Source organism: Ipomoea nil, unplaced genomic scaffold, assembly GCF_001879475.1.
Source record: "Ipomoea nil cultivar Tokyo-kokei standard unplaced genomic scaffold, Asagao_1.1 scaffold0276, whole genome shotgun sequence".
In the NCBI taxonomy this organism is placed as follows: domain Eukaryota; kingdom Viridiplantae; phylum Streptophyta; class Magnoliopsida; order Solanales; family Convolvulaceae; genus Ipomoea; species Ipomoea nil.
Window position 1 is genome coordinate 5,205,584 of NW_017616704.1, and position 22,758 is coordinate 5,228,341.

At 37.4% G+C, this 22,758-nt stretch overlaps 1 protein-coding gene across 1 annotated transcript; it reads left to right on the top strand.

Annotated features, from left to right (window-relative positions):
- Positions 1-816: 816 nt before the first annotated feature.
- Positions 817-4,144, top strand: LOC109156138. The gene is made up of 5 exons (XM_019303990.1): positions 817-898; positions 993-1,071; positions 3,530-3,662; positions 3,739-3,899; positions 4,009-4,144. Exons 3-5 carry the CDS (start codon positions 3,594-3,596, stop codon positions 4,142-4,144), a joined length of 366 nt encoding a protein of 121 aa, XP_019159535.1. The 5' UTR covers positions 817-898; positions 993-1,071; positions 3,530-3,593.
- The last annotated feature ends 18,614 nt before the right edge of the window (positions 4,145-22,758 follow it).

Sequence of the window (22,758 nt, forward strand, 5' to 3'; positions counted from 1 at the left end):
GGAGGCACTGGGCGTGATTGGTGTGGGCTTGGTGATCAAAGCACCAGATCACGGGATACGTTTCTACCGGAGTGTGGAAGACGGGGGGAAAGTAACGCGGAGTCGTGAAATCCTGGGATAGTAGCGCGGTGACGTGAAACCCGAAGCAGCAGTGTGGTGTCACTGGGCGTGATTAGTGCGGGCTTTGTGATCAAAGCACTAGATCACGGAAATTCATTGTATCTTGGAACCAAGGAGTGGTAGATATAGTGAATTGCTCTTGGAGATAAGAGCAAGTGGAGTAGGAGGATTACACTACCTCGCGAACCACTATAATTGTCTTGTGTTCTTTACTGCTTTCTTTACTTACCGCTCTTTACATATTCGCTCTACACGAGATATACTGCTCACACAATCTCACACACACTTTATGTTTATTTATTTCCGTTGTGCACCATACTCTAACAATCTAGTTAAGAGTTTTGGTTTATCTCTGGCTTAGCAATTGTTGTTCTGTGCGAAAAAGTTTGAAAGTCTATTCACCCCCCCCCCCCCCCTCTAGACTTTCACCTTACCTCTTTTGGGACCAACAATTATTATTATTATTATTATTATTATTATTATTATTATTATTATTATTATTATTATTATTATTATTATTAATCAAATGCATAATCATAAATGATATATTTAAATGTAGGGAACTCGAGTTCAAGCAACAGTGTTTGATTATGACATTCCAATGTATGATATGGTTCTACAACCAAACTCATGGTACACACACACAGGTTGAAGCCAATCATATTAACTACTTGGGGAGGATTTGTTGACAAAGAGGGTATTCAAATAACTCAAGAAATTGAAGCAGGAAACTACCCTGTAATATCTTTGGATTACATCGCAGTGGTTCACTTTAAAGGTAAATCATATTTCATTATTAATAAGATTTAAAATGTATAAATTTTTTATTTAAATACCTAATCTTATATTATCTCATTCCTTGAATAAACTAGGCATTTCTCTATCCACAAGAACTCATTCAACAATACTGGTTGAACCAAAGGTACCTAGAGCAGAACACCTAAAAGAATGGTATACTTGTGACACCCCAAAAAAATCCACATTCAATCCATGGATTAATTGAATAGTTAATCCTATTTTATTTGAGGAATTAATTCCTAAAATCCTGATTTTTAATACTCAAGGACTAGTATTTGACTAGTCAACCTTAAAGTTGTGTTGTACCTTGAGCTTTGAGGGGAGTTCCTTTGTTCCTTACACTTTCTAAGGGTTAGTAAGGGTATTCTTGACTTTTCACCAAGAGTTAGTACTGTAACCTAACCTAGAAGACTTCTTCATTTCATTCCCTACAATTCTTAGAAATTAGTTCTACCTTATCTCTAGAAAAGAAGTGTAGCTTATTCTCCAAGCCAAGTTGAGACCCTTGTCAAGATTTCAAGATTTGCTTCCAAGATTCACCCTTTCACCTATTTGGGCATCTAGGAGGGTAAGATCTAAGTTCATCTTGTGTTTTTGGTTCCATCTTAGTTGTCTTTTCCTTAAAGGTAGAATCTTTATGATCTTTTGGTTTAATCTTGAAGTGGGTTTGGAAAGTAAGCCTTGTGGAGAGCTTGTTGTGGTGTAAAGTGAAGTCTTTTGGTCTACAAGAGGTAACCCATGCTCTACAAAACCTATTTTGCTTACCTATATGTGATATCTTGGATTCTACATGTGTTTTGCTCTGAAATGTGAGGGTTTATGCATTTGTCTTGTGATATTGCATATCTAGAGCTTGTGTTTAGGGTTCCTTTGTGCCATTGCTTGGCATTTTCCATGGTTCAAGTCATTTTGTTGTATTTGGTGAGATTTGGCATGTTTTGGACTTGAATTTGTGTTTGGAGAAGAAAATCCCCGAAGGGATTATTTTGCACAGGAGTATGTACCCGCGGGCGGAACGACGGGGAGAACCCTACCCGCCGCCCACCCGCCGGTACAAAGGCTTGTGGGTAGTGTACCCGCGGGCGGAACCACGGGTAGGGGCCTACCCGTGGGTCCACCCGTGGGGAACACAGTGGTGATTGTTCGGGATTTGTTCCCCGTGATCCGTTTGACTCGGTATTTGGTCTTTTGACTTCCCGTTGTTCTTTTGTGGAACTATTTGAGTGTCTTCCTGATGTTTCGTATGTCTAGAACTATATGGTAGGTATCCATGTAGGACTTTGGAGTCTTGAATCGTGCTAAGTGTTCAACATTGTGTTTCGTTGGACCAAGAGGTGTTTTGTGTGTTCCTCGGAACTATCTTGAGTTTTCCCGTTGATAAGCATGCTAGTTTGTTGTCTAAATGCTAGCGTGTGTGTGGTTTGTACCTTCCGTTTGGTTGATGATAACTTGTGTTATTCATCGTTGTTGTTGTTGGGTTGTGACCCGTTCCTTGATTGAGTATGTTTCATACCTTCATTGTGATTCGTTGTTTGACTCTTGTTGAGTTGTGGTGCGTGTGTGGCTTTACCTGGATTGCACGATTAGTGGTATGGGACACTAGTCACCAAGGTATTGCAGCGTCGTGGTGGCCATGACGTGATTATGGAGTTGTGGCCTGAGTGATGTGTCCACGTTTTTGGGGGATAACATGTGTTATCCGGGCATGTGTTGCCGTGAATTGGTGGTCTCGTTGGTGGTCGTTGGTGGGGGACGACGGTCCCGGGGGAATAAGGTTGGACTAAGAAGTACAGGGGTTCTGGAGGTAATGGTTGGAAAGAAGATACAAGGTTGGGGGTAGCCATAAGGTTGGAACAGGGCATAAGGAAGGCATACCAACTCGTGATGGGTGATGTTGCGAGGGCTTGTAAAGCCAGCGTTGTGTGTTCTTCTCTCGTGACGTGTGTAGTCACGGAGACATGTGTTGCTTTGGCATGTGTTGCCGTTGGGTGAGTCTTTATCCTTTGCATGTGGTTAACCTTTGTGGTTTGGGATGTGTTCCCGTGTTATCCTTGTGAGTGATGAGTCTTGTGTTGACTGTTGATCTTGGTTTTGACTTATATATATGTATTCCGTTTCGAAAATGGTTTTACACCTTATATCTATCTATGTATGATATTTCACATGTATTGGTGGGTTACCAGCATTATTCGCTGATCGGGCGTCGTCCCAATGTTTATCTTTGTATCTTTCAGGTGATGTTTAGACGAGCGCGATGTCTAGAGCCTGGTAGCTTAGCACTTTATCCTTGTTTTGTGGCCTGTGTGCCCAAGTAGTTTTAGACTGATGTTTTGGGATAGATGTATACACTTGCAGATTGTTTGCCGTAGCGTTTACCGTGTTTGGTAGACGTGGCGTGACACCCCGTTCGGATTCCTTTTATCCAGTTTCTGTTTTATCTTCCGTTGTGCTAGTTTTGTTGTTCAATCTGCATGTGTTAAGGCTTTTATATAGGTCTTGTTTGGGGGGTGTTACAATACTTCTATACTTGTAATTATTTATGTACATGCGAAATATATCATTATCTTGCGTAGCTATATTGAAAAACACATTATTAAAATTGTCTATGTAGGGCGAAAGAACATCGTGACACACTTGACGCATTGAAAAGATGCCGAGACTACAACAATGCTGCAATGAAACTTGCAAATCCAGAAAAAGAAGAAATTAAAAAAATAGCGACTGTTCCACCATTCATTAATCATGTAAGTAAAATACTTATTAAGCATTCTTTAGATATATTTAAACTAATATAAACTAACAATCACTTTCATTTTATAGTCTCAACCTGCTTGGATTAAGGGCAAAATCAGCATTAACCTTGACAACAACAACACTTGGTATATAGGATGTAGCCATTGTTTAAAAAAGGTTTATGCACAAAGTGACCAGCAATTTAACTGTATGCATTGTGGTGAAAAGAGAGTCGTGGGTACTCCAAGGTTAGTATCAATTCAACAAACCAATTTAACAAAAAATACACACATACACAAGATTAAGTACTACACTCATTCATACCAATTCCAAAAATATGAACTACAAAATACACAGGTGCAAAATGGATGTGGAAATTGTTGATGAAACTGGGCACATTGCGGCATCAGTATTCGGACTACTTGCAGAGTCATTGTTGTTACATTCAAGTAAACAAGTTATGGATCTAGAACTAGAGGTACTATATTCATGAACCTTCTACAAGTATATTAATATTTTGTTTAATTCTGTCACATGAGAATATATGGCACACATCTCACAACGAATGAAACATGTAGGGAAAAAAACTACCACTGCAAAATATTAACAAGCACCTACAAGATCAAGAGTTCGTTGTACAACTAAGATTCCAGGCATATACACAACAAGGCAGATCCACTTCTTCCTACACTGTAGTGTCATTGCATGATGCTTCCCACTATGATATCACAATTAACACAATTGAACATGGTGCACTACCAAATCAAAAGAAGAGGATATATACTAAAGATGAAGAGGAAGAGAATGACAATGCTCTCTCAAGAGAATTAAGAATGCTTAGAGAAATTTAAACCAAATGTAGATTTTATTTACACTATTATTTTTAGGCTAGCATTATTTAGACTATTATTTTTAGAGTAAGTATTTAGAAAATTACCATCAATTATTTTAGTGACAATTATAATCAAACATAATTGCATTATCTTACATTCGTAAACTTACAATTATCTATTTAAATAAGCAAATTTAACATTTGATTATCTTTGCATGACCAACTTTAATATAATCTAGCATTGATATACTTTAAAGTACTTATATAAAAATATAAGCATTTGGCATTAACTCAATCGCGCAATGCGTGTGAAAAACTAGTAATTAAGATAATAATTATTAGGGAGTTATATTAATATATGTACAATTAATTCCTTAATTACCATAATAATTATTAGGCAATTATACTAATATTTGTGCAATTAATTCATTAATTATCATAGTAATTATTAGGAAATTATACAAATATATGCGTAATTATACTATAACACCTTAAGTATAAAAATGTATTTAGTGATTGACATAAAATTACGATAAAATGTTTATAGATTGAAAAAAAATTAAGTTGAAAACCATTTCCAAAATAAGAGAGAAGTTTACAGAATAAGATAACAAAAGAGTTTCCCATTAAGTTGTTACAAAATCTTAGAAATAATATTAAGATTATTTTTCAAGCAAATTAAACTTAGACTCATCTTTGCTTTCTTGCCACTGGGTTTCGTATCACTTGCAATTGCAATGGTTAAATGTGCCCGCCAAAAGGTATACTTTTTAACTCTCCCAATTCCTCATTCCCATTTTTTTCACGTTGAAAATATCACCACTCTCTTCCCCATACCCCTTTCTCTCACCTGGTTTCCTAGGGTTTCAGCTCTCTATGCCTTCACGTCTCTCTCTTCTATGCAGGTCTTGCTTCGGGAGCCACCGCTTTCACCCTAGACAACATCGTTTGAGGTGAGATCCGGGGAGAAGAAGCCGTTGAATGATGGGGAGCTCGACGGGCAGCCTGTTGGGAAGAAGGTGAACGGATTGATGGGTGGGATTATGAAGAAGGTGGCGGATTTGGTGCTCGTGTTGGCGGCGATGGGTAAGATGCAGGGTGGGAGGAGCCCTACTGATGCGGATAAAGAAATGATGACAGATGTTAGGAATATTTTGTATTAGATTTTGATGATATCAAACAATAGGAGTTTATACCCCAAATATTTTTTTATTTCCAAGACTTAGATATTTCTGTTCAACATTCGAATCAAACTGAATGGTACCTCGAGTGGTAACTCAATGTACACATCCGAATGGACACTCGAGAGGTCAGTCACAACAAAAATTTGAACAGTAACTCGAGTGGTTAACTCTCGAATGGAAAGAAGACAACGAATCGAAGATCAACCTGAGGGGTTATCTTTCAAAAAGCTTGAGTCGAAGAGTAACCCGAGTGGTTATCTCTAGTCCAAGACAGAAGACTAAAGATTCGGTCTCTATCGACTAGTCACTTAGGCGTTAGAAAATAGTTTTCTGTCTAACAGAACTATATTCTACCCTACCTATAAATACCATCTTCCTTAGCTAAAGAAGGTGTTGGTCAATTTAATATTTCTAAGTGCAAAAAATATTCAAGCATTCTAAGTTTTTGTGACCAGTGTGATAAAGAGAAGAGAGACTGTAACACCCCCTAAAAACATGCTATTTAAAAGCCTTAAACATGCAGATAACTGAACTAAACAACAAACACAGCGGAAGACTGAAAGATAGATAGATAAACATAATCCGAAACACGGGGTGTTATACCACGTTCACCGAAAGGATGAACGCTACGGCAACATCTGCAATGTTTACATCTAAACCCATAGTCTCAAAGTGCTACATCTAAATGGCACACAGGTCACAAAACAAAGAGGGAGAAGCTATACTAGCAAGCACTAGACCGCGCACTCGTCTAGACATCACCTGAAAGAACACAATAAAATATGGGACGACGCCCGGTCAGCGAATAATGCTGGTAACCCACCAATACATGTGAAATATCATACATAAGTAAGATATACATTTGTAAAATCATTTGTGAAACGGAATACATATATATAAGTGCAAAACCAAGAGTAATAGTCAACACAAGACTCAACACTCTCAACAAGGATACGGGAACACATCCCAAAACCACAAAGGATAACCACAACACAAAGGATAAAGACAAGACCGATGGCAACACATGCCTTTGTGACTACACACGTCACAAGAAGAGAACTCACAACAACGGCTACACAAGCCCTCGTGACTTCACCCATCACGAGTTGATATGCCTTCCTTATGCCCGGTTCCAACCTTATGGCTACCCCCAACCTTATATCTAGTTCCAACCTTTACCTCCAGGACCCCTGTACACCAAGTCCAACCTTTTCCCTCCGAGGACCGTCGTCCCCTCTCCAGCAGATCTCCAACAGAACCACCGATTTCATAGTACACGAGGGTAGCGATCACACACACGGCAACACATGCCACCCAAGAATCACGTGAACCTTACACAAAGGTCACAACTCCATAATCACGTCACGGCCACCATGAGGACCGCTGCAATACCTTGGTGACTAGTGTCCCATACCACTAATCGTGCAATCCAGGTAAAGCCACGCACACATCACACCTCAACAGGAATCAATCAACGGATCACAACGAAGATATGAAACCATACTCAATCAATCGAGGCGTAAGAATAGGGAGGGTGTTGTTGTAAAATACTTGTTGGTTTGTTCGCGTGAAGGATTCAAGTAGGGAGTGGGGGGGGGGGGGGCCGTTGTTGTGGATGGTGCGTTGGATCAACCACCTGTGGCTCCGAAGCGCCGGCTTGTTTCAAATAGGGTGGGTTGCAAAGCAAGGTTGGTGTTGAAGATGGTTGACATGGGGTTTTTGTGGTTCATTTCATAGAGTTACGTCATAATCACTGTTTGTGCTCGGATGTGGCTAAGCCTTTCTTGCGAGTTAATCGTTCCATGGATGTGCAACACCAGATGTTTGTGCTTAAGTGTGCTAGGGCCAACGTTGGGCCTAATAGGTCGTTTCGTTTGGCTAGGGAGTTTGCTGGGTCGTATTCCAATGTTGGTGCGACATGTGTCGATTTTAAAAATTTGAGGCATGATTTAATGGCATATATTGGGACTTCTGATGCTCATATTGTTGTGAAAAAATATGCTAAGAAGGTAGACGATTGTCCGGATTATGTCTTTAAATATGAAGTAGATTCGCAGGATCAGTTATGTAGGGTGTTTTGGGCTGACCCTATTGCAAAGGAAAAATTTTCAGCTTTTGGGGCAGTGGTGTCGTTTGATGCGACTTATGGTACCAATAGCTAAGCCATGTGTTCTTAAAAAAAACTTCCTTGTAGTTGGTTTTTTTTTTAAATTGCTGGTATGTGCTGTTTGGTTTTATTTATTTGTGCATGCAGTATGCTAATGACCATGCTTATATTCTTTTTTTGGTTTTGGTGTTATGTATTGCAGGTATGGTATGGTATTGGTTCTGTTTACTGGTGTTGATAATCACAAGAGAGGCGTCACATTTGCAACTGGTTTAATTTCCTGTGAAGATGTGGACTCTTATGTGTGGCTTCTTTAGCAATTTAAAAGTGCAATGGGTTGTGTGCCTAGTTGCACTATCACTGATCAAGATCCTTCGATGCGGGTTGCAGTCCCACAGGTGTTTGATACTACGCGGCACAGGTTTTGTATGTGGCATATAATGTCAAAGGTTGGTAATGTTATATCTAAAGACGAGGAGTTTCAGCGTGCTTTGAATGATGTTGTTTGGTGTGAGATGTTGTCCGTGGAAGAGTTTGAGCGGGGTTGGCAGGACGTAATGGAAAAGTATAGCCTTGGTGATCACCGGTGGTTTCGTCTTATGTATGATTTGAGATCGTATTGGATCCCTGCGTTTTTTAATGATCTTTTCATGGGTGGTCTGCTTCGCACGACATCTAGGTCCGAAGCTGCGAATAGTGTGTTTGGTAGTTGCACAAACCAACATGCTAGTTTGTCTGAGTTGTTCAAAAATTCTGAAGGGGATATTGATGCTCAACGTTTGGTGCAGGCCAAACTCAATGCCGAATGTGAGGGCCACTTTCCTTTGTGCCAGACTCCGTTGTTGATTGAGAAACATGTGACTGCGGTGTATACTGTCAATGTTTTTTATGATGTGCAAGCCGAGGTTATTGCGGGATCTTTTTCGTGTCGTTCTGTGCGTTCGAATGTTGAAGGGTTGGTAACCCAGTATGAGGTTCAAGATGGTGTTGAGCCGGTGCGCACCGTGAGTTTTGACTCTGATAATGATGTTGTCGAGTGCACGTGTAAAATGTTTTCACGGGTTGGGTTACTTTGTTGTCATATTTTCTGGGTTTTCAAGGATCGTAGGGTTGTTTCTATCCCTTCTCAGTATGTGGTCGCACGTTGGACCAGGGGGGCTTGTGTGCGGCAATTGGTGGGTGCTCAACGTGGGGGCGATTCGGAGGTAGATGTCGCTATTGGTGAAGCTTGGGCAGATTTCTTTTCGTGCGTGACCATACTTCACGTAGTGTTGATCATGTTACGAAGTTGACTACAGCTTTGAAAGATTCCAATGTTTTTTTATTAGCTGAGAATGGTCCTAGCGATCATTCTTCTTCTTCTAAGAAGCAACTATTTGAGTCGTTTTGCGGTGCTTCGCCCGATGGTCAAGTAGATATTCATCCTCCTCCAATCTCTAATAACAAGGGTGGTGGCAAACGTTACAAAAGTACAAGGGAATTAGCTATTGAAAAGTCGGGTCGTCGTCAACGACAATGCCAAACTTGTGAAAAGTATGGCCATAATAGTCGTACCTGCCCGATGCGCAACGTTGACGTATGAGGAAGGGGGTCGTATTGCTCTTTGGATTTAATTTAAACTTAAACACATTGCTATGTTTTTTACTTCCCCACTGACTTGTTCTTATTCCGCATTTGATGTTGGTTTTCAATAATGGATTTGTTTTGTTTTGTTTCTTGGATTTGTGTTTCTGTTTTGTGGAACAATTTTATATTCTGCATTTTTAACATAAGATGAACATGGTATTATTTATTCTTTTTTCCCCTATTATGCAACCACATCCCACTTGCACAGTACAGTTTTGGGGCGTTGCACATGGTGCCTGGAATTTTGTGCGAGTTTGCACGTATGATTCCTTCAATGTTGCACAACAATTCAACTGTCCTATAGATGACTATACGCGTATGTTGTTGTTTTATTTTGATTCCCCTATTTGTTAACATCCCTCTAATGCACAGTTTAGGTTAGGTACTTGGACATTGTGTTTGGTTTTGCGTGTTGTCTTGCACATTCGGTTCATTTGCTGTACCCTATCATTTCGTCTAAGGGCTGTCATGCAAACATGCATTTTCATAAAACTTCAATGTTAGGTTGGTTTATTACCGTCGCACCGACAACCCCTATCGTAATGCATTTTCTATTTCTGTGTGGGTGCGCATCATCATAACGTGTCGTAATCTATTTAGCGGACTACGCGTTATTTTTTTTGTTGACATAAGATGATATTATTTTATTCGTTTTTCCCCTATTATGCAACCACCTTCTACTTGCACAGTACAATTTTGTGTCGTTGCACATGGTGCCTAGTAATTTGGGCTAGTTTGCACGTAAGTTTCCTTCAATGTTGCACAACATATCCACTGTCCTATATATGACTATAGCGGACTACGGGTTATTTTTTTTTTTTAACATTTAATATTGCATTAATACAGTCACCGGCGATGCACATAGTGCTTCATACAGATCTACCATTTTTGCACAATGGTGTACTCCACTGATGCATGAATTCAGCATGGGTTATGCATTTACAGCCGATGCACATAGTGGTTCATCTGTTACGTCTCAGTCTATTAACTATAAACCATGCTTATGCATTTCGCACAAGTGTACCCAAAAAAATTTGTCCCTCGCAAAAAAACTTTTTTCAACTTCTAAACCTTTGATTGTTGTCCTTAGTCATGTCTTTTAAAGTAGTCAAAAAAAATAATGCCCAATCACACATCTTACTGCTTAACGGAATTGCGTGAACACTCCCTGGCCGAATAGTGGTGAGCTTTGAAGGTTTTTGCTGTGTTGCTCATTACATTCGTTGAGTAGGATATCCTTCATGTACTTCGCTGGTAATGTTTCTATTGTGGTCTTGTCTCCCTTGGTCAGCCCACATTCCCAACTCCTCGCTTTCTCCCCAATGAAGCTTTCCATGTGCCTCATTGTATATACTCCACTGTCTGGGTTTTCTGTTGCATCCCTCCAAGGCATTTGCATTCTCTTTGGTTCCATTTCCAGTATTTCAGCCGCCCTTTTATGGTCCTTGTTATCGTCTATGAAGCACCCGAGCATGCCCTTATGGTTTCATACATATACACGGTTAGTAACTCTTATCATATCACCGGTTGTCATTATTTCAATCTGCATTTCTACTGTAATTCATCCCTAATGCTACACATTTATATCTACATTGCAACTAAAGAGCAGTAATGTATGCACAGTTTCTCATTTTTTTTCATTTCCTAAGTTTTTTTTTTCATATCACAGTTTCTCCACATTTCCACCATATGTTTCTCTTTTTTTTTTCCATCCCTCATGCAGTTTATTGAAATCACAGTTGTGCTCATATACTTTGCATTTATTTCAAACTGGTACCCAAATTATTTTACACTCATATGATTTGAAGTTCTTACCAAAGTGTTCGGGATTTTCCCATATACTTCCTCTTTTTTTTCCAGCGGATGAATTGTCAATGATTTGCATTGTCCCTCCCCTCAGATCGGCGGCGATGACATAGTAGTGAGATTTGTTATATATGGGGAATATGAACTGCATTGCACATTCATCTCAACTTGGTTAGCAAGAACTTTTTAAACCAATAAACAAATACATTTCACACTTCTTACCCATTTTAGTCATATGGTAACTTACCATGTCAATCTCTGCCCACTTTTTGTATGGGCTGAACGTCAGCTCACTTTTTATTTTCCTTTTAAATAGTTTGAGTTGTTGTGCTCGTGTCCCTGTCCACCCCACCACTGGTTCCATCTACGCATGCATACAAATTTATATTAAATCCAATGCAGTATGCATATTATTTGTGTATTTCAAGTTTTCCTTTTCTTTTTTTACTACAGAATTTGTATACCGTTAGTTTGGTTGATGCAAAGAATCGCGTGGGATGAAGGATTGGTTTTTCCCGTTCTTTGTCATTGAGTACGGATGCCCAGCTGTCTATAACTGTCTCATTCACTTCCTTGCCCGTGTCCAGTGTCATCATGTCAGATCTTAATGCTCGTTGGTCGTTGAAGTGGAAGAGCTCCTCGTCCCTGTGTGTCAGCAAATCAGGTGATGTATACTTTTATTTTTCATTAGTTGCTGAATTTTAATGTAATCTTTCTTACATGTCAGCATTTGCATTCTGGATTATCCACTTCTTCATCTCACTTGGGGTTGGAGAGTACCATTTTGTGAGTTCTCTTCGTGCAATACGATCATGGTCTGACGGTGCGCCTTGGTTTTGTGGTAAGTTGGTCGTGCTGCCTTCAGTTCTTGGCATTTTCATTGGTGCCCTTTCTATGTTCCCTCCTTGGTCTCCTTCATCCTCTCCATTCGGGTTAATCAGTTGCTGCAAAATTTGTGATTTAAAATTGGTCTCACACACGGTTTTCTGTTTACTGTATGCTTAATGTGATGGATATAACAGTTCTATAGAATTTTTTGAGACTTGCATATTTAATTTCACAAATCTTGCTTCATTTCAGAGATCTAATATCTTGAACATGTAGGTCTGCTGAATTTGTTACCATTGCATTGGAATTTATCTCAGTGTTGCACAATCACTATCACTAACTTTTAATTTCAAGCTCATTTTCAAACATTTCACACATTCAATTCCCAAAACATTTACCTATTTTAAATGAAGCAAGATTTGATTTTTGTTACCCATTTTTCTTTAGTCAGCTTCTACCAATTCTAGCACGCAACATACCTCAGCAGGTGTGAGGAATGAGTCTTCTGGTTGGTTTGTCGGGGGGTGCATATCATTGCCGTGTATCGATGCGATCGTGCTTTCTCTTCCTTCATCTTCGGTCTGCATCGCCTCTTCGCCCTGCGTTTTCGAACATCAAAATCACACTCAGAACCTAATATTGTACAGAATTATATATATGTGGTGCATATTATATATCACTCATTTCTTAAAATTCCTTTTTTTTACTTACAGAATCATCTGCAATCATGTTGTCGTCATTTGGTTCGCATACCTAGGGTATATTGTTCATCTCCTGGGTTAAGCCTAAGCTGAATGATGGCATCTCGTCTGCTGTCTCCTTGTCTCCCATATCCACGCTTCTCTCATTTTGTACTTCTGTATCCTTGTCGCCTAAATCCCCTTCGCCCGCATCTTCATCCTTACTTTTTGATGCACTGCTCAATGGCTCTTCCTTGTAAGTACTAACCTATTCAAGTTACTGGATTTTTTAAGCAAAATGCTCTTGTGATTGCAATCTATATTCTATAATATGGCTGTTTACTTATTCAATTAACTTTATAAGTGTTTACCTTTACTGGATCTTCAACTTCATATTCTTGGTTTTCTTCTGTGTTGTGCTCGTTCAATTGCTCTTCTTCTTCTCCGTTTCTCGCAATCTCTTCTAAACCAAACCCGCCCTTTTTTATCTCGGCAAACTCACGCTCATTTAACAGCTTTGCAGTCCAGCCTATGAATGCTGGCCTGTTTCGTTCGACATATTGGCTTGGGTTCACCACTCTATCTACGTACAGCATATGCATTTCCATTTGCCATAAAAACAGTATTTGTTATTATAATCATAACCTCAATACACGTATTACCATTTAACCTTACGCCAAAGCTTCAATTAATTACACACAGAATGTTGAGCTTACCGTTACAAATAGCAATGGTCCAGTAAATTTTTTGTGCTGCTTTGTTACCCATTTGTTGTGACAGTCTACTAGCTCGTCAACCACATACTTGCACCAACTCAGTTCCCTAATTTTGCTCACATCCTTTAGCTCGTGCATGATTGATTGATTTGCATATCCATTTTGTTGGATGCAAATTAGGATGCTTGCCACTAGAACTGTGAAGTGCTTCTTGAACCAAATTCCACCATCTTTCTGCTCTTTTAACAACAACCCTATCATGTAAGGGGTTATTTTGTGGTCCCCTCTTTCATACTGTGCTCTCCATGCATCAAGCTCCGCACATTTTGCATTCCTACTCCTCTTTTTAATCTGACTGGGTCCTCGTGGAAATCCAAGGACTGCCTCGACATCCTCTTCTGTTATCTTTAGCCTCCGCCCATGTCCTAAATTTACTGTTTTTGTACTCCCGTCAAAGTTCTTCATCAACCAATGCCCCATTCGTAGAGGGGTGTATTCCACCTTCAGTTTCAGCAAATCCCCAAAGCCCATTTCCCTAACTGCATTCCTTTGCAGGGATCCAAATTTTTTCATGGGTTCAACGAGGTGTTTTGCCATAGCCCGTGTCTCGAATTTTGGAACCTTTCCTCCTCTTCTGGTAGTAGTTCGTATTCTGAGCACCCATTTGCATTCTGCCTTTGCGGTTGCCGGTCTCCTTTAGGTGGGCTTACAAAGTCTTCATCAAGGTTGGGATTACTCACAACACATGGCTGCACCTTTGCTATTTTTGCCTTCTTCCCTGCACAATTATTCCTTTACCATATTAAGGAGTGTTGTATTCACCATAAATAAAAAACACAAATGCCATAGCTCAATATGCAACAGTTGCCACATTCCATCATTTTAGAATACATATGGTCTCACACCAATAATAAAGTCAGACAAATGCACATAAACTATTCATTTACTACGCACAAACATGTACACCAATATGTGCATTCATTTTTTATCCCATTCATGCACAGTTAAAACCTTTAATTTCATACACTATTCTGCCTCCTTCTTCATTGCACATATTTAATAACTTTCATAGCATTTATAGATTATTATAATCACCAAAAATAAAAAGCACAAATGCCTTAGCGCAGTATGCAACAGTTGCCACATTCCATCATTTTATAATACATATGGTCTCACACCAATAATAAACTCAGACAAATGCACATAAAATATTCATTTACTACGCACAAACATGTACACTAATATGTGCATTCATTTTTTAACTCATTAATGCACAGTTAAAACATTTAATTTCATACACTATTCTGCCTCCTTCTTCATTGCACATATTTAATAACTTTCATAGCATTTCATAGATTATTATAATCTATGGTGCAGGTATGGGGTCCCATTTATTCTCCTTTTTAATTGCTTTCTAACTGAGGACACTTCAAAAAAGACAAACTTTGGTCATTCTTTTATGGTCCTATAAACTAACTGCTACTTTCCCCATCTGCTGCATTGTGGTCCCCCAATTCACTTTTTTCCTAAATGTGCAGCCATTAATGTATTCATGCAATGTGTTCTTTATTGCCTTGTCTACACAACATTATCCATTCCTCCAATTGTCTAAACTGCACATGTAACCCCACCCCAGATTTTCAAGACATTTAAAACTTATAATAAAGGTAGAATCTTATTAAATCCCAAGATATAAATACAAGCGTTCGGGGTGCTATGCCACACCTGGGCTAGAGAACCCAAGTGCACAGGCTAACTAACTAATATCCTCAAAGCGTAAATACGTAAACGTGGCACGCAGGCCAAAAGGGAAACTATCTACTTCTAAGTTCTAGCGCACTCCAGTGACTTAATCTTCTGTGCCTGAAAGCCAAATATATCTGTTCAGCGAGAGATGCTGGTAACCCACTCCAACGCGTTGAAATACAATACATATAGAGATATATATAGATATACGAAAACCATTTTGAACATGAAGATATATCCTACGAACTCTAGCTTTAAAACCGGGAATGACTCGACAGATAAGGCCAGACACAAGCAACAGTTATAACGAGCATATGCAGTTCACAATAAATAAGGCGGATAAGGCAAAGCATAAACAACGATCATAACCCAACATGAACAATCCCCAATATAAATCCCATAGTCACATCTCCCAAGACACTCGTAATCACAACTCGTCCATGTCACAACACATAACACACTTTGTTGGCGCCACAGGACCACTCGCATGCCCATACATGAGGGTCAGCGCATATAGCTCTGACACGGCCCCGCAGCACCCTGCCCCGTATCGCAACACGGAGGGGTCGATCGCAACCGACCGATGAACCGCAGCTCATCATAGTGTTTGATCGCAACCAAACAGTGGACCGCAGCCCAAGAGAATGTCATCTGACCGCAGCCAGGAAAAAGGACGAACCGCAGCTCGTATAGGAACGTTTGATCGCAACCAAACGGTGGACCGCAGCCCAAGAGTATCAATCTGACCGCAGCCAGCTTCTGAACCGCAGCTCAGGATAACCAATCCGATCGCAACCGAATTGGGGTAACACACACACATAACACATAGCAAGCACATGCAACCCACATTACACATTGGGAAGGGGGAGAAAGCGTATAACAAAACCTATGCGTGATCCATCACATACTAAGAATAGTCCTAAGGGTTCATACTTCTTCCACCTAGGTCAACGAGATACCAATTCAACTAGCATGCAATATAATAGACTCATAAACCTACGAACGGTACCCGAAATATCAAACTAGACATAGGCACGATAAACGGAGTCCGTTGGGACACCACGGGGAACGGGGAACATCAAACGGGGAAGCCGGGATCCCAAGTTGGGGGAATTTCCAGCGGGTAGCCGGTGGGTGGGGGGCCACCCGCCGGCTGCCCGCCGGACTCACTGTTCCGGGCAGCGGGTCGCCGGCGGGCAGCTGCCCGCTGCCGGATATACTATTTCCGGCCGTGGGTAGGTGGCGGGTCCCCACCCCCCCACCTACCCCCCATTGACTCTTATCACATAATTTCGCCCCGGGAACCGTTGTGGAACCCGAAACCATGCTTAGACCCTTTACAACGCAACTAACGACAACCCGTAGACAATTAACGGATCAAATACGAGAAACGAACGGCACATAACCTATCATGCTTTTCTAAACATAATCAACACCCAAACATGCGATTTCCCCACCCGATAAATCAAGAATAATATCATACGATACAACCTAGGGTTCTAATCACTTTTATATCAACAAGAATACGGTTCGTTTTCTAATTACAAGATTCGGTAAGAATAACGCATAAGCATCAAGAACAACACACAATTATCAAGAACATCACATAATCATCAAGAATTCCAAATAATCCTCAAGATCCCCATGTAAGCATCAAGAACACCATAATTATCAAGAATCTCCCAATATCAAGATTATCAAGATTCCTCATGGAATCATTATATCAATTATTAATAATAAGCATCACCAATCATTAATACGCAATAATATGGGGAAACCCTAAGGGGGGATCATAACTATGAAAATAGGTTTTGTTGAGACATGGGTTACCTCTTAGCCTTAATTAATTCCTTGGCTATGAAGGGTCTTTCTTTAAGCTTTCTTGCTTTCTTGATTTCTTCTAAGGGGATTCTTGGAGCACTTTGGGGTGGTGGAACGTTTATTGTGGTAGGGGGTTCTAGGTGCCTCTTAAGTCCCCTATTTATATATTTAGGAGTCCTGGTTAGGAACTAATATTATAGGCTTGCTAATTTTATTCCTTTTAGAACTAGGGATTGGGTTTAGGGATAAGGGTCCATGGTCCATAGTGGACCATATTAATTAATTAAAGGGAATCCTAATCGTAGTCTGAATAGTAAAAGGCCTACTTCCTTTATTCCTAATAGATAACTAGGTCTAGGATTCCTAATTAGAATCTGAATAGTAAAGGGTTTACTTTCTTTATTCCTAATAGGCTTAGGACTCTAATTTAGGCAAGGGTCCACGGTTCATGGTGGACCTTTATTAATTAATTAAAGAAAACCTAACCGAATTAAATCATATTTAATTATTATTAACGGGATTAATTTAATAATTAATCCGGGATTGAAGGCCGTAACACGGGGTGTTACAGCACATATTGAGACAGCAACAAAGACAGCCAGAATAATAACAAAAACATGCAGAATAACATCTTCCATTCCTCTAATTATCTAATTCTCAAAACTGCACTATTTATTTTAAATAGTTCTCCCCAACTTCGCCGGTAATTTGGATTCCGGCCGAATCGCCGCCGTGAATGTCTACACGCACTCTCATTTTTTCCCCCAAATCAAAGACACCAGTTTTCAGTTCTTTAACCCCACATCAAATTCCACATACATGTAATAGCATTGTTCACGTAATCGCTCAAAAAAAAAAAAAAAAAAAAAAAAAAACAGAGTGATTATTTTAAAAAAATAATAATAATAATAAAAAGGAACCCTTACAAAATCTACTAGTTGCGTCGATCGATGCACGCCGGGTACTCCGTCTTGGTGTTCCGTCCGCCATTGTTTCCGGTGTTCAAGCCGCTGGTCGAAGTTCTGCGTTGTTGCTGTCGTTTCTTCTGCTCCAACTGACTCCACTGTGCAAAGCCGACATCCTCCGTACTCTTAGCCCGTTAAAAACCCTACGTGTTCAGACCCGTAAACAAATGGCTTTCCTTCCTAGTCTTGCTCAATTAACACACCAATTACTTTTTTACCCCAAATTAATTACTCCATATGTTATTACGCTGGTTTAGGGGCGTTTGAACTTCATCCAAGCATCATGTTTGAGCCGTTAGATCGTCCCATCTGATGGTGGGATTTTATCCTCACACCTCATCTAAACACATTAACCTTACTAAAACCCCACCCTATACATACATACATAAATACATACATACATACATACATACATACATACATACATGTATGTATGTATGTATGTATGTATGTATGTATATATGTATATATATATATATATATATATATATATATATATATATATATATATATGAATTTTAATGTAGAATTATATTACGAATAGGAAAGTAGGAAACAATATATTCTATTAAGAATTGTATTACACTATTTTATAATATTAGAATAGGAATTTTAACCTAGAATTATAGTACGAATAAGAAAGTAGAAAATAATATTTTTTTTTTGAATGCTACTGGCTCTATTAGAATGTAGTATCTGTTCATATACTTTCTCAACCTACTGAAACACAACCTTCTAAATGGAAGTCCAACCCGGATACCATTAGACCACAAGTAGAAAACAATATATTTTATTAGAAAGATAGATTTTTTAAGAATTGGGCAGGAAGTTAAAGTTCAGGATTTTATTTTTATAGATAGTATAGATAGATTAGTAATTTTTCGTATGATTTTCCTTTTCTATTAACTAGTATTTTCACCTGTGCGATGCATGAAATATATTTGTTATAATATTTTAGGAATATTTGGATCAATATACAATTATATAAATTATAACATCGAATGTTATATAATACAATTGAAGAATTGAGTTGTATTGATTGTATTTTCCAATAATATTATTGCTTAAATCGAGCAAATAATTGCTCAATTAATAGCCAATGTGTAGATGTACGCATCCGGTACTGAAACTTTAGAGATTTTATATATCAGTGTTTATGATTTGTATTAAGTGGAAAATTTGCTCGTTGTCTAGCAACCCAGTTATATAAATCATTTGCTATCCTAATTTATTTGTACGAAAGATATATTTCTGTGTATATATATACCAATTTTGTCATCTTCGCATAAAAGAAAACATAATATCACTGGTTGGAATTACACATTATTGAAAACCTTTTTGTAGACGACATTGATAGTAGCAACAGAATCTTGTCCACCCTCGTCTAGAACTAACATCTTCAGACCATTAGGATAGGTGACTCGGGAAAAAGCCACATAAAATTGACCATTGCCCATTGCATTACGATTTTCTCTGAAAAATCAATGAGCTCGGATCCATATGTATCCCATATAATACATATACTATAGTTAATTCGTTTTCTTTTTTAAAATAGTTAATCGGGGATCATTTAGAATTTTGAGTCAAATCGTAATATTCATTTCCTTTTTCAATTGGCCTAATTTATGTGCCATTTTTTATCATAGTTAATTATATTTTTGGAATAAGGGTCAAATAGGCCATCGAACTGCACACAAAAATACAATTAGGCCACTGAACCTAAAAAAAACAACAATTAGGCCACTAAACTAACCAATTTCTTTCAATTAGTCTAATTTACAGGTTTTGCAGGTTAGTAACAAGTCACTGCAAAAATTTAAAATAGTTTTTTAAAAAATTATTATTTAAAAATAATAAATTAAAATATATTTTTTAAAAAAACGTTTCTTCATCTCCCGCCAGAGATGAAGAAAGTTTCTTCGTCTCCGGCCAGAGACGAAGAACCTTCTTCATCTCCATGGCCGGAGACGAAGAAACATTTTTTTTAATATATTTTAATTTATTATTTTTAAAAAATATTTTAAATTTTTTGGGTGATCTGTTACTAACCTGCAAAACTTATAAATTAGATTAATTGGAAGAAATTGGTTAGTTTAATGGCTTAATTGTTGTTTTTTTTATGTTCAGTGGCCTAATTGAATTATTGTGTGCAGTTCGATGACCTATTTGACCCTTATTCCTACTTTTTTTAATATATATCAATTAGTTAATTATTAATAACATATTTTTTTTTAATATTTTCAGTCAATTATTAATTATAGATTCTTTTTCCAATTTACCTATACTATTGCTAATCAGATTCCTTTTCGAAATAGTTAATCTGAATCAATTTTAATTTTCTTTGTCAATTATTAATATTCATTTACTTTTTTAATTGTCATATAATTAACATAGTCATGCAATAACGTAGTAACAATCTTCTCTGTGCAAAGTAGTCTCAAAATAGTTTCCTCATTGCATGACTATTTCCTCTGAAAATCAATGAGTTCAGATCCATATGTATCTCATATAATACCTATATTATAGTTAATCTATTTTCTGTTTGAAATAATTAATCGGGGATCATTTTTAATTTCCAGCCAATTGTTAATATTCATTTCTTTTTTTCAATTGGCATAATTTTCATGCCATTTTTTTTATCTCAGTCAATTATTATTTTGTTACTACATATCAATTAATTAATTATTAATAATAGATTATTTTTTAATATTTCCATTCAATTATTAATAACATATTCATTTTCAAATTTATCTATACTATTGTTTGGGCGGTCTGGCCATTTCCTTTTTCAATTGAATCAATTTTTGATCATTTTTACTTTTTAATCAAGTATTAATATTCATTTCTTTTTCGAATTGGCCTAATTTCCATGCCATTTTTATTATCAGTCAATTACTCTTTTTTTAATACATGTTAATTAGTTAATTATTAATAACAGATTTATTTTTAATATTTTCAGTCAATTATTAATAATAGATACTTTTTCCAATTTACCTATGCTATAGTTAATCCGTTTCCTTTTCGGAATAGTTAATATAGGGATCATTTTTAATTTTTCATATAATTATTAATATTCATTTCCTTTTTCAATTATAATATGATCTGCGTAATAATTTACTTGTGTACTTGATTTATTTTATGCATTTAATTTTCGTTATTTATAATTGATAAATAACCTAATTAATGGATATGATTATTACTTAATATAAAATCAAGTAAAACTCTAAGTTACATCTTGCATTCAAGATTCACGTCACAATTTCATATATATATATATATATAGGGCCTGGATCAAGTGAGAATCTAATATATTTACAGAATATATAACTAGATAATAATTCACTTCTAGTATTTGTTTAATAACTGAATTTATAATAAAACAAACTACTGTATAATAACCACTTCTAGCAATTTCATTACATTGCATCTATCCTTAAGAAAGCTATGTAATTGAATTGCAAGAACGTACCATTGTAGTTTGAAACAAAATAATCAAAATATTTAGTGAAAAATGTTTATATTTTCATCACAATTGAGAATGGCACCCAAGCAAATACTCCACCAGGTTTCCTATTGAAGACTATTAGGATATGAAGTAAGCAAATGCTAATAATAATATGTCAATGTGGTACATACAAGAGATAAATGACTCAAATCTCATTAATAATTTCTCAATTTAAAACTTCAGTGAAAGGAATTACTTTTTCAACACAGTCAAACTTAGTTTAACAATCAGTATGACACATGAACGCCTATCCACCAAGCTTCCTGTCAAGAAGCTAAGGTCCATTACAGGTTAAGTAGTGAACCAAGGCTAACAATGTGTTACTGTTGTACAGTGAAGAGTCAAATCCTATATGCAATTCCCAAATCTTATATCAAAACATCCACAGGGAATATTACATTGTATGACATCCAATTCTGAATCCTTCTCCCTGGCATCATTATGTTTCACTGTTGTCCTCAATGCAAGATCAGAGCCATTGCTGAATTTTCACCCTCAATCCAACTCATGTGCTTTTGAATATTCACACACAAAGCATCAAAAACATCAACATTTTCAAGAAACACCCTCCTTAGTCTCATAATTTCCTCTTCCTGTACCACAATATCACTTCTAGAAGTCTCTTCATTCTCCGGTGTCTGTTGGTTGACTGTGGAACGTGGATATTCCCTTGACAAATAACAACGCATGAGCCGGAGCCTTATACAGCTTTTTATCGTCTTGAGGGATATGTCGGAAACATAGACAAAAACAGACCCTATTAGTAAAAAAAACAATATTGTTGGAACGCACAAATTATAAGATTTCAAAAATAATATTGTTGGAACGCATAGATTATTATAAGATTGATTGCCAGATAGAATATATTGTCCTATAGATCTCGCCTAAACGAAGACCGGTGAACCGTAGTTGCTTTGCTTATGAGTGGCGCTAAGATTCGAACCCATGACTTTTGGTCTGGCTCTGATATCAAATTGAATTATATGCTTCATCTCAACTAAAAGCCTAAGCTGATAATTGGGTACACATTAATGGATATATGCTCACAGTAAACAATATATTCTATTATGAATTGTATTACACTATTTTATAATATTAGAATACCAATTTTAACCTAGAATTATAATACGAATAGGAAAAGTAGAAAACAATATATTTTATTAGTAAGTGAGATTTTTTAGGAATTGGGCGGAAGTTAAAGTTCATGATTTTGTTTTAATATATGGTATAGAAGTATAGATAGTATAGATTTGCAAAGAATATTACTAATTAATATATATATATATATATA